General features: G+C 35.4%; 1 protein-coding gene across 1 annotated transcript; it reads left to right on the forward strand.

Moving 5' to 3' along the window:
• The first annotated feature begins 135 nt into the window (after nucleotides 1-135).
• LOC133194035 (cyclin-dependent kinase 13-like) lies at nucleotides 136-13,238 on the forward strand. Its single transcript, XM_061329957.1, has 10 exons — nucleotides 136-1,117; nucleotides 1,545-2,243; nucleotides 2,484-2,630; nucleotides 8,713-8,849; nucleotides 9,168-9,338; nucleotides 9,548-9,737; nucleotides 10,099-10,260; nucleotides 10,475-10,669; nucleotides 10,855-10,986; nucleotides 11,236-13,238. Exons 1-10 carry the CDS (start codon nucleotides 504-506, stop codon nucleotides 12,479-12,481), a joined length of 3,693 nt encoding a protein of 1,230 aa, XP_061185941.1. The 5' UTR covers nucleotides 136-503; the 3' UTR covers nucleotides 12,482-13,238.
• The last annotated feature ends 417 nt before the right edge of the window (nucleotides 13,239-13,655 follow it).

Here is a 13,655-nt window from a genome sequence, read left to right on the forward strand (position 1 = left end):
ACGTCATCAATATTGTGTGTCTAACCCAGAATGCATTGCGGCATATTTTAGTAGATCTGTAGGAGAGCATCTAAAATTCTCCGTTAAAAAAATCAGAAAATATCTTAGTAAAATTAAACCATCACTTTACTGAAAGAAAGTTTTAAGTTAAAATTGAACATAATAAAGCGATTCGTGGCGAAATTTTTAAGAAATTTCTCATAGTTAGCTACAATATCGCAAAAGATGTAAAGATACAAAATTGCTAACGACAAGATCTACGTCGCCATATTCGACGAAAAAAAATCATCTGTCTTTCACACGCACAATACTATTTGGAAGTGGATGTTGTGTTTTAATGGATTTCTGTGATTTCTTATACAAGAATAAGAAGAGGTAAAGAAAATATCGTCCGATTTTGCTAAATAAGGAAGTGGCTTTGGATTCAAGTGGAGGTAACTCGAAAGTGCAACAATGGACTGCCGCGTGTAGAAAAATAATATATTGGAGTAGGTAGTGACAAAATGCCCCGCAAGCCTCCACCAGCTGGGTCTGCATATTTCGGGGAGTACGATGCAAGATCTTATCGACATGTGGGTGGAAACGATTACAGGTCAACCGAACGCGAGCCGTCCAGAGATTCGAGAGATGGAGGTAGGAAAAAGAAAGTAAAACAAAAGAAATCAAAACGAAAAGAACGTTCTAAGGAGAGAGATGTTGTGAATGACCAGACACGTGGGAAGCCAATTGTGGATTATGATGACATTAGTTCAGATTCTGAAATTAACGCTACGCCTCCTGCCCCCATGCAATCGTCTCGTTCAAGAGATCTCCATGAAATTTCACCTGCCACTGAACTACGAAGGTACAAATATGACAGGAGTCGAAGTAATTCTCCGATTGTTATCAGGGACAGTCCTCCACAATCTTATTCCTCCAGGAAAACGAAAAAGAGACCTTATTCTCCTGAACAGATGCATCGAGAATCAGTGAAACATTATGCTGAGCCCCCTCGAGCATATGCACATCCTCCCAAAGCTTACAGAGATCATCGAGATATAAGCCCAGTGGGAAGTCCAAGGAAGCGATACAGGTCAAGGTCACCTAGTCCATACAGCAGGAAATCAAAAAATAACAGGTAGTCCAAATCATTACAATCTTGTGATGCAAACCACAGTGATCCAAATACATGACTTGAGATTATGTTAGATTTTTTTGTAAATGTGACAATTTTGTAAATTGAAGATGGATTTAAAATTGAAATACAAGTTAAGAATACTTTATTTGGCAAAAATCTGCTTGTAAAGGAGATGAAAATTCTATAATATAAACATAATGATTATCAATTTCAAGAACTATCATCCATTGAGCAGAAGATGGAGTTGTCTGTCTTAGCAGAGGGTCATACGGCTTTAAAAACATTACTGATTTATATTTTTTCATTCATTTTATGTTCCAGGAAGTAACACGTGATATAAACTTGAGCAACCTTAAAATATTTGGCAGCATAAATCTTTCAGTTTGTTTAAATGTGAATTTGGAAACCTTTATTTTTATCATTTCAGTTCAAGATACCCTGAGAAGTATGTTCGTCGATCTTCTCGAAGTAGATCTCCAAGTCCTCGTAATCGTTCACGGCGATCTAGTAGATCTCCATCCAGAGGGAAGTACTCCAACTCCAGTCGTCAAAGACGATCTTCATCCAGGAGTCCTTCTAGAAGCTCAAGTACAAAACTAACGCATTCCAAATATGCTACAAACACTCTTGCCGCAGAGCTTTCAAAACACAGACGGGCCAGGGAGGCTAAGGAAGCAGCCCTCCTTGCCGCCAAAGGTCGCGATTCAAAAGAAACCCGACCCAGCAATAAAAATCATTCCTCTGACAAGGACAAATCTGATAGAAATTCTGTTACTTCCAGTAAAAATGATTATTTACCAAGGTCTCCTGGGTATTCCAATTCAAAAAGAAGCAGGGGTCCAGATGAAATTATGAAGTCGGAAATGAAACGAGAGGAAAGGGAAGTCAGGGAATTGAGTTCTAGAGATATGGAGCCAAGAAGAATGGAACCTAGAAGGGAAGAAATCAGGGAACCTCCAAATATCCCTTACCATCGAGATGATCTACGTAAAATGGAGGAACGGAGACCAGATTACAGAGAACAAAGACCTGAACTAGAGCTACCGCCCACCCATAGACCACCCCCAAATTTACCTCTCCCCCGCTTATCTCCTGTAGATAGTTTGGGGACTAACAGTCCATACAGGTAGAATTCTGTCAAGTTTGATAGTCCTCACACCTTGACAGTTTTTTCCGTTATTTTATATTCAGTGACATGTAATCCTTTAAAGCCTTTGTACTTTCTACATTTTGTGCAAAAAATGATTTTATCAGAATTCATTTTGATGTAGGTGGTGCCTTTGTTAAAAAAATATAATTCAAGAAATTGAACTTCTTTGCAAGCGGATCAGGTGACAATTTTTAAAATTTTTCTTTTTATTTATAGAAAACAGGAGCCTCACAGGAAGCGGATCACAGACCTGCCTATGCCGCCCATGATTGATGAACCAGAGCCAGAATACGAACCAGAGCCAGAACTGCCTCCTAAACGAGAGCAAGTTCACCAGTCCACCCCCAAAGTTAAAAAGCCAAAGTAAGAAGGCTAAAATAGACTAGAGAAAATGTTTGAAGCACATTTCAGTTGAGTACAACTGATGGTTGCAATTTGACCTGTAGTTTTGACCTTTAACTGACACAATGGATTGACCACATTTGACCTTCATCTTTAAAGTGTTCAGGCCAGTCTATATACGGTAATAATGACCAAATTCAATGGTGAGGACATTATAAGAAGTCTGCCTCTAATCTTTAATAACTAGAGTATAAAGTGCAAAATAAGCTACACTTTAAAAGCGAATAGGCTTATAAACAATTTTTTCCACAAGAAATTGGTTTCTAAACAATTTTCTTTATTAAAAAGCTCATATTAATAGGCATCTATGATCTTTCACAAGAAGGTGTAATTTACAAAATACCTTTTTCCCTAAAATTAAAGAAATGAATTAAAAATTAAAATTCTAAATTTTAAAAGAAATGTGGATGTTCATGGACATCATAAAGAATTTGGGAACTTTATAAAAGAGTCTGCTACTTTAACTCGCATTAATTTACATAGATTTTACCCACATCTCCTGCTTACATCTTATGATCTAGGAAATAGATTTACTTCAGGATAAACATTCCTTCCATTTTGACTTTATCATCTGGGCAACAGAATGAAAACATTGTCCAACATGCCCAATTAAAAATGACCCACAACAAGATTTCACAATGCCTGTACAACTACAAGTCTTGAAATGCACTAAAATTATGGTAAGAGAGGAGAGTGTAACTTGAATAAAACTTAAGTTACTGCGAATTAAATTTGAACTGCTTTCACACGGAGAATTTAATGTGAATTAATTTAAATTGAATTAATTTATTGCGCATCAAATTACATCACATTAGCTCTGTGTAGTGCTGGGCTGATTATCGCCGATGATCAACTGTCAGTCGTTAGGAGCTCTTTGGTGCTACTAATTGATTACAAAATAAATGTCGCCGACATCACTGACAAAAATAAAATCGTAATACTTTAATTTTATTACCAAATCCATATGAATAGAGTTTTAAAGTAGTGATGAATGTTTAAAATGTTGAACGTATCTATGCCATGTTGATATTTTTACCGCCATGATTGAATATAGGGTCAGACTAATAACAGAAAAACGGACAATATAAAGAGGTTTTAATATATACAGGAAAACATTAGTAGTCCAGACAATCTGTAAACGTAATTACAATCAATGATACAAGTCCAAATTCTGGATAACTACAATTTAAACTTGTAATTCCAAGAAATAAAAAAAATGTAATGCAAGATGGGACTAATATCAGCAGATTTTCAGTAACAGCTTATTCAGTATTTTTAATGAGAATTTTTTTGAAGTAAATTCTCATTCAATATACTTTTTTTAAGAAAGGTAAAGAAATCCTAAAACATATATATTTCAAAATATATTGATGAGAGGCAGATGAAAACAGGGGTAAGAATTTGCTCGAGGAATGGGCTGTATGTTTATTTTGACTTTACATGACTATTTCCGGTGCTATTTTCCACTTTATCAAAAGAAAAAAAATTAATAAACATTTATGAATATAATTTATTAAAGGATTTTTTTAGTGAAAATCTGAACTTAAATCTGAATAATTTTAATTTTTTTTATTAAATCATTTAAAGTTAAAAATTCAATTATAAACAATTATTAATCGATTATGTGCAGCTTATTATTACTGATAATTGATTATGATACCGATTTTCCATCACTAGCTCTGTGTGAACGCTTAGCAAAGCTAATTCGAATTTAATTCTGGCGCATGTGTAATGGCTTAATTAAGTCACATGCCACATGTCAATGGTCAGATACAGGTGTTTATGCTATTTTTGAGTGAAAAACAAAGAAAAAATATGTTGATCTCCAAAAATATGTACAGACACTATAACATTATGTCAAATGGATCTGCTCTGCATAAGGTGACGGTATCTGATAGTGATGTCATAATTGCCCTACGGAGTAGCCTTTCTGTAGAAATAAAATTTTAATGTAAATTAGTTTACTTCAAATTAACTGTTGTGTGAACGCAATGTAATGCGCATTAGTGTAAATTGTATTTTACTTCGCACTATTGTACTGCGAATTCAATATGTAATGCGCATTTGTGTGAACAGGGCATAATTTTTCTCTAATTAATTGGTCAAAGGTCACCAGATGATCATTTTGGTAATCTAGGTTCATCTCATTTTGTCTTAACACAAGTTAGGTAGGAAAGGATGAGGGAACAATTGCTATATTTGTGAATTTTTTTCCTTGTTAATGAACAGATTTCAGTGTCCTTTTAAATCTTAACCTAGAGTATGCTGTTTGTGAGGTGTTGAATTCAGTTTGGGTTTATGCACTTAAGTAGAACAGCTAGATAAAATGCCTTCTATCACGCCAGGGAGTTTTCTTTGAATTTTCTGGGTCTGGCATTGGGCTATACGTAAACAGTGGTAAAAAGTTCAAGACTTTTGGGAGATCAGAATGCTTAGTAGGTCCTGAACACAGGTACTTGTGGAAAGAGTCCCCCCTCTCCCTGATATACAACCACAGGACTTGTACAGTCAGCTAGTTAAATTATATTAATCACACTTGTATATATATCATGTTTACCATATATGAAAAATATAGCGAAGACCCTTAAATAGCCATTCCATACAAAAAATATACACGATAAGAGAGAAATCTGTATGTTTACATTGTACCCCCGCTGGTCTTTCTGGGTTGAACAGCATGTTTTTATTTCATTTCAACCTAAAATGCCAGATTTTATTACATAAGATTATCAAATAACAGAAGTCAAAAATGTTTGAAACTTGTTTCTAACACAGAGTTGTGAGTGGGGTTATGACATTACCTTACACCAAGGTAATTTTGGCATGCTCAAGAACATCGGTAGAAAAAATGTATAATCTATGTCCATTTCATAACTTTCAGTATTTCCATTAATGCATAAATAGGCGTAAAATACACATAAAAATATATAAATACCCACTTCCAAAAAAATTTGGTGTCAAAATAACTAAAAAAAAAATTCAAGCTTTCAAAATTTTCTGACCAATTCAAAACAAAACCGGAAATCCAAAGAAAATTTGTCATGTTTGCATACTTCAGTTTGGCTTTATCAGTAAGACTGGAGATGTTTTCAAAACTTTGGATCAATAACGCCCAAGTAGTCGACTAATAGTTTTGCAAAAGATTCAGCAATTTGCAGAAGTTGGCTTTGTAAAGATGTATCCTCCATTGACAGAATCGGTAAAATGTGTCAATAAACAACAAACACATTTAATTTTTTAATATTATTTATAAACATAAAATTAAGATGCAAGCAAAACCAGAATTCATTTTAACTGTCTAACATTCTCTTGACTCCCAAAATTTATTTCAAAGAGTAAAATAACCCTTGATTTTCAAAGTTGGCAGAAACACTGACAAGGTCATTTAGGAAAGATCACTGGCAGAAAAACATTCATCACCTGTCCTGGCCATATCTTTTAAATTGAGCAACTTTGAAAGATGATGCTTATGACTCAAGGGTGTCTTGACCTTGACCAAACATCTTTAAGGCAAGTTAAAGGTCAATGATAAGAAAAAGTATTTATTTTTGTCTGGTCCATAAGATTCTAATGGAGAGACATTGGTAGAACTTTCCTACTTCATGATAGATTACTTATGATTTGAGTATTTGGGCAAGTTGAAGATATCTGGCAGAGAAATGTTAATTTCCTAACTTAGCCATATCTTGTAATGGAAAAACATTGGAAGCTAGTATTTGACAGAAAGATTGCATACGACACAAGGGTGTTTTATGACCTCAGTCTGAGGCCATTTGGGCAAGTTGAAGGTCACTAGCAGAAAAAGTGTTTAATTTGTGTTAGATCCATTTATTTCTTCCTTGAGAAGCATTGGAAATTCATACTTGACACAAAGATTACTTATTTTGTGAGTGTGTTATGACCTTGACACGGTCATTTTTTGCAAGTTCAAGGTTTCTGACATTAAAAAATGTAAAATTAGTGTCTAGTCAATAAATTTATATAAGAGAAATGTGTGAACAATTGAAAAAAAAGAATGGGCAGTGGAGAGTATCATTTGTGAGCTCGTTAACAGTATCTAGAGTTCATTGTCAGAGTTTAGCCATGTTTGTCAGTCTTTCTTTTACCTTAATATGGGCAAGTTAAACCTAAGTACTATGGAATTGTGGGATTCTATACATCCAGTTGTTCTCTGCTGTTTTTTGAGGTGGTAAAGCTTCCATGTTTTATACACTCAAGCAAACAGCAATATAAATGCCTTCTTTCATCATGGATAATTTTATCTTGAATTTTCTAGATCTGGAAGTAGGCAACAAGTGTATGTAATTTGAGATGTAAATAAAATTACTCTCAATTTTTGAGTACAGTAGGTCAGGAGTGTATGAACATAAATAGGCATCTTTTCCCCTTAAGTTCTAACATCATGAAATATGCCTTTGTGAAAAGTTCATAATTGTACCCTCGTATACCTCAAAGACCTTTCTTAAATGATGTCAGACTGAGGTTTATATGTATTAATATGAAAACATAATATTCTTGAAAACATATTGAGCAATTGTAAATGATTGAAACAAATGACATGGATTGAAGAAAGAATTGGAGAATGGGGTCTTGAGGTTTTGTAAATTGCCCTGACGTAACTTAGTGCTGTTTTTATGCCACCATAATCAGAGATTTTGAGGCATAGTGTTTTGGTCTGTCTGTTCACAAAAACTTTAACTTTGCCCACAACTTTTGAATGGTTGGTGCTAAGACTTCATATTTATCATGTGTATTCCTTGTGACAAGATCTTTCTTTGGGTATCAACATTTCTGACCTTATGACTTTGACCTACAAGTTTGACTTATTTTTTTGTAAAACATGAACCAATTCTAACCTTAGCAAATACTTCTGAACCAGGGATCGACATTAACGGTTGTCCAATTGCCCGGGGCAAGTAAATTCCCAGTTCGGGCAAGTGAAAATGCCAATGTACTTGTCCGATTGGGCAAGTGAATATTTCCGATAGAAACATTTTTTTTTCCAAATCTTGCATTAGTTTTAAACGAAACAATAACACTTTCCGCCAAGAACATATCAAGAATAGTTTCTTAACATGAATAGTTTATTTTTTCACTCACAGAACACCAGTTATTCTCTGCACACAATGTATTCTGATCAGGATATGTATGTTTCAAAACATGGCAACTGTTTTCCTTTAGTGTGGCCTCAGTTTTCCAGAGAAAAAAATCAAAATAATATATATATTTAAGATGTAAATTTTATTTTAAAGAAAATATATACTGCTGCATGGCAGTGCGAGTTTTCAGGATAAATGAAAGGACAGTGGTATACATGTACAGTATTTACAATTGTAGGATCAGCGACACATCAACATTTTTTCTTGGCAGTTAACGTGCCGATAGAAAGTACTTTATCACACATAAATTAAATTACCCGTATTTTCTTCTTTCTAAGGTTTGGGCAACCAAGTTTTGCATTCAGACAAGTCAAAATTTGAGTTCACTTGCCCATAGGATAAGTGAATATGAAAGTTAATGTCTATCCCTGTGAACACTTGGTGATAGGGCATTAATATTTCACATGTATATTCATTTTGACATGAGCTTTGAGTACCATATTATTTTTGACCTTGTGACCTTGACATTAGAGTTTGGCCTACTTTTGAAAAACTTATTTTTGACATTGTGACCTTGGCTTTGGAATTTGACCTACTTCTTAACTTTTATCTTAGCCATGAGCCACCATACAAAGGCATCAGTTTTTCATAAACACATTTTGTTTGAGTTGGTAAATCTACTAGGACTTTTACATTCATGTGGCTACATTAACACATAAAAGCATATATTCTACTTGTTTGTAGATTTCCTTATTATAAGGGTATAAGTGTTATTTTGTTTACGTATGTTGTCTTCCTTCATTTGATAAATATATAGGATAGATCATAAAAGAAAACTTCTAAATTTAATTATTAGTTCCTCAGAATGTTTGAAAGCATACAGTTGTATTTTTATGTAATTTTCAATGTGTTAGATATCATAGAACTTTGAATATCTATTTTAGGATTTGCCAGAAGAGACGGTTAGATGAGAGGGTCAAAGGTGACTGGGGAGAGAGATGTGTCGACTTGTTTAACATTATAGAAATCATTGGGGAGGGAACTTACGGTCAGGTGTACAAGGCTAAAGACACCTTCACAGGTAAGTTCCTATAGTATGACTGGACAAAGCTGCCATTAAAGGAGTAACTCCTACATAACTGTCTAAGATGATTGCCTCTGGCAACTATAAATTGATAAAAAAAAAAAATCCAAGTTAAAAATTGAAGTTCAGGGGGCCTGTATGCAAAAAAAAAAATTATATATATATATATATATATAAAACTAGCAAGTATTTTGTGGACAACTGAAAGCTTATCTCAATGTATTCCTGTTCACTAAGAAAGGTTTTGAAGGATTTTATTAAAGTTGAGAAAGGAATTCCCTGCACTCTAATGTATCATTACTTTTGTTTTTGTAGATGAATTGGTAGCCTTGAAAAAAGTAAGACTGGAAAATGAAAAAGAGGGATTTCCCATCACTGCTGTACGTGAAATAAAAATCCTTCGGCAGCTTAATCACCCCAACATAGTTAACCTGAAAGAAATAGTCACAGATAAACAGGATGCCTTAGACTTTAAAAAGGACAAAGGTAAGGAAAGCTAAGTATCACACAATAATGACATGCATGTTACTTTCTCTACTAGTAGAATGTTGTAATACTGAAAGATAGTCAGTGAAGGTGTGAAAATAAAATCAGAGCAAAAATCTGTTTACAGTAATAGTTATGATTCAATTTCAATCCCCCCCCCCCCCCCCCCAATTCCATGATGTCCTACAAGTATGCTTTTAATTGCACAGGTGCATTTTATTTGGTGTTTGAGTACATGGATCACGACTTGATGGGACTCCTCGAGTCAGGAATGTGCCATTTAAAAGAAGAACATGTGGCGTCTTTCACCAAACAGCTCCTGGATGGATTGAACTATTGCCACAAAAAGAATTTCCTACACAGAGATATCAAATGCTCCAATATATTGCTGAATAACAGGTAAGTCAGTGGTGCAAAAATATTCATTCGTATTTATGATTTTCACTTTTTGAATGCATTTTTAGTCTTACTTGCAGGAAATTGTCATAGGCCTAAGGCCTGTATGTCTGTCTGAATATTGGAGTCTGTATTTATTGCATATGTATTTTTTGTGATTATTTATTTTTCCTCTCAAGACATTCAACTGTGATGAATGTGATTCAGCATGCATAACCTTCATTGTATTCTTTTCTGACAAAAAATTACGTTATTTGTAAGTTCTTGAATGTCACTTCTCTTGGAAGTTTTCTGCAGGTAGAAAATCTTTGTCGATCTGCCAGTGGAGGCAGACATTGCCGTAACTAAATGTGCTTTGTTACAGGGGTCAGATTAAATTAGGAGACTGGGGATTGGCTCGTCTGTATGAGGCGGATGATAAAGACAGATTGTACACAAACAAAGTGATCACACTGTGGTACAGACCCCCAGAACTTTTACTGGGTGAGGAGAGATATGGACCTGCCATAGATATATGGAGTATTGGGTAATGTTATTATATACACCTTTATTACTTCTTAAAGATTCAATCAGAAATCGATTGAAATCGGTTAGAATTTTTTTGCTTCTGTGAACAGATTTAAGGATTTTGTTGAAATAGACTTAAGTATCTTGTTGAAATAGATTAAAGTTGGACTTTTTGCATGGAAGTTGCAAAGTGACATAACATTACATTAGAATGTCTGTTTGGTGAATTTCAGGTGCATTTTAGGGGAGTTGTTTACAAGGAAGCCAATATTCCAGGCAGGTCAAGAGTTTGCTCAATTGGAGCTTATCAGCAAGACCTGTGGCTCACCCTGCCCTGCTGTGTGGCCAGATGTCATTAAACTGCCCCTGTTCCACACATACAAACCCAAGAAACAGTACAGAAGGCGGCTAAGAGAGGAATTTTCTTTGTAAGCAGTTCAGTTCAATAATAAAAAAAATTTCATGAAAAAAATCTGACTCTTCAAAACACTCAAGTTCATGTTACTAGACTGCTATTTATTACAAGATAACAAGTTAAGTATTATATATATATATTGATAAATTTTTGTATATGAATTCAGATATTTGACTTTACAAGTTTATTTTCTTGCAGCCTGCCAAAGACAGCTTTGGATTTAATGGACCAAATGTTAGAACTGGATCCATCCAAGAGAATCACAGCTGAGGCGGCTCTTATTTGCCCCTGGCTGAGGGAGGTGGATCCCATGAGAATACCCCCTCCAGAGTAAGATTGCTGAATAAATTGCTTCAAATTTTGTAAAATTTAATTGGCTCATAATTTTACTTGTGAGAATTTGTTCATAAACATGTGTTTTTTGATGCTATGAATAGACCATTTGACCATTTCCAAAAGTAAGAATTTCATGTTTCAGAAATACATGATAAAGAAAAAAATCTTTTCTTCTTACAGAATGAATTTATATAACATTTTGTTGACGATTTTATTTCATTAGTATGCATTTCTTCCCAATAGTCTACCTAAAGATCAAGACTGTCATGAAATGTGGTGCAAAAATAGGAAAAAGCATATGAAAGAGGCACAGAAGAGAGGAGAGGATTCTTCTTCAACTCAATCCAGCACCACCAAAGTGGCATCTAGTGGTTCAAACTCCAGCATAGGAAAGACTGAAGGAAAAGATGTTAGGCGAGCCTTGTCTAGTGACAGGACACTGCCACCAAAGACCAAACCCTCAGCTACAGGGGCTAACAGCACAAACAAGACTCCAGTGGGGATCTTTAATAGAAAAGACAAAGTTGGTGGTGCCTCGGGGATTCCAGGACTAGATGTGGCTGCCCAAGAGCAGCAGATAGAGGCTCCACCTACAGGAGAAAATGAGGTGAAGGAGGTTGTGGCCCCTGTCAGTAATCAGCTGTCACAGATGATATCACTGCTTCAGAAAGGCATGTCCGTTCCTGATGTGGCCAAGAGTGTGAATGTGACATTGGATGAACAAACTCAACAACTGATGAGTAATCTTAATGCTCAACTCATGCTTGCAGCACAGTTATCTACAGATCAAGCAGCTGCAGTACCTCCAAGTCAGCCAGAAACCTCTGTGAGCCAAATCCCTTATCCTTCTGAGGGATACCGGCAAGATTATGGAAATCATAGTTCAAGCAATATGTTTGGGGGGGCCAAAGGGGGTGGGTCAGTGGAGGGTAATCCTAGTTTGTACAGTCAGGACTCAAATTCAGGGATGGGGAGTGAAAATGCAGGAGTGAAAGCTGCCTTAGCTCAGCTGTTGGCTCAGCAGGGAATGCGAGTGAGCCTGGGAGGAACAGAGATATCTGCATCTGAAACCCGAGTGAGTCACACCGATACATACAGTAAGCCAGAACCTAGCTACTATTCTGATAGACCTGACTACAGTAGATCTGGAAGCTACGCTGGTGGAAGTATTTACTCTGATGAAGGTTCTAGGGGAGGTTACTCCTCTAGTGGCGACAGCTACGGTGCGCAGTATAATCCCCCTAGTGGTGGATCTGGTGGAGCGGGCTATTACGGACAGTATCCTGGAGAAGGAAGACCACCTAAGTCATATGCAGAAGCAGCTCAAGGTGTTCCTAAACAACCCAGGAGTATACTGAAGAATAAATCATCTAGTTCAGCACTGCCTGCAAAGCCTGCTTTGGATCCTCCTATAAATCCAAGAGGGGGTTATCCCCCACTCCCCTCGGGACACAGTGGGCATTCTAGGGGTGGAAGGGGAGGTTGGTAAATAGTTGGACTTTTTCCTTCATTTTAAATATTGTTTCCTCTGGGGTCAAGTGGATGTTGGGGTGAAAAAAAGGTTAGGTCTTTGTTTTTTGTTTTTTTTTTTTTAGAATTAGTCTGATACATTAAGATTTGTACAGCAGTAGGAACAGCCCACTTTGAGAATAATATTTGGTGCTAGTATTAAAGGAAACAAATTGTGGAGGATGCTGAGCTTTGAGACAGTTGCATGTGTTTGTTTACTCTCGAAATATGTTATATTCTCTCTGTGATTTCCAATTGGTCCACTCTGAAGTACTATATTTACTATATTTTAACCTTATTGATTAATGACAATGAAAGACATTTTAGCAACCTCTAGTTGTAAAAGGCAAAGGATAAAAGTCAACTAAGATAAAGTGTTTGTAGAAAGTTGGGGTCCATGGCTTTTGAATGTATTTAAGCTTGTAATGAAGTTAAAAATGTATTTTGTTTAGTGTGTAAAGATAAATATTTTTTTTTGCAGTTTGCATGAGAGTAAGAGAGAGAGGGTGTGTGTGTTTGGGTTGTTGGAAGAGTTTTTATTTAAGTGGTTTTCTTCATGAAGGTATTGTGAAGTTGTATGCAATATAGTTCATCAAGAACAGTTCTTACAAAGTCCATGTGGAGAACACTCAGACAGCTCGAAAATATATGTTAGATATAATGCAGAGGGCATATTTATACCTAAAAAAAATCTCTGAATTGTACATGTGTGAACTGAAATAAAATTTCAACCTGTTTGCTCTTCTCATCTTGTTCTTTCAGGAGAGGATGTGCATAATTTTGGTTCGGTGTATATATGCTTCTAGAGTTAAGTTCTTAATGATTCTGCTTGGACTCTTCTTTTAGTAAACAGCTATATTTTGAAAACTTGACATTTATGAAAATTGTGAGCTTTTTTGTTTGGAAAAAATAAATTTAAAAATAATGAATAAATGGTAAAGAGAGAAAGAAACTTAAATTGAAATTATTCTGATTTAAAGAGAAAAATTGATGTTTATTTGAAGTAGCATTGATTAAGAACTTGCTCAAATAGTAAACAAACATGCCTTTTGTGCAGACATGAAATTTTCCCTTGTACAACTTGAGCTTTGTATTATCCCTGTTTAGAATTGTCATGCTTTGGAAATTTGTTTTGGATAAAAAGATGTTTACTG

This window comes from Saccostrea echinata, unplaced genomic scaffold (genome assembly GCF_033153115.1).
Source record: "Saccostrea echinata isolate AGI-Se365-2 ecotype Australia unplaced genomic scaffold, CSIRO_AGI_Sech_v1 ptg000028l, whole genome shotgun sequence".
Lineage (NCBI taxonomy): Eukaryota > Metazoa > Mollusca > Bivalvia > Ostreida > Ostreidae > Saccostrea > Saccostrea echinata.

Bases quoted from the DNA above. Each gene is read 5' to 3' on its own strand.
- LOC133194035 (XM_061329957.1), top strand. From the start codon at position 504: ATGCCCCGCAAGCCTCCACCAGCTGGGTCTGCATATTTCGGGGAGTAC. The intron at 2,631-8,712 runs GTAAGAAGGCTA...TATCTATTTTAG, and splicing joins CCCAAAGTTAAAAAGCCAAA to GATTTGCCAGAAGAGACGGT. The intron at 9,339-9,547 runs GTAAGGAAAGCT...TTAATTGCACAG, and splicing joins AGACTTTAAAAAGGACAAAG to GTGCATTTTATTTGGTGTTT.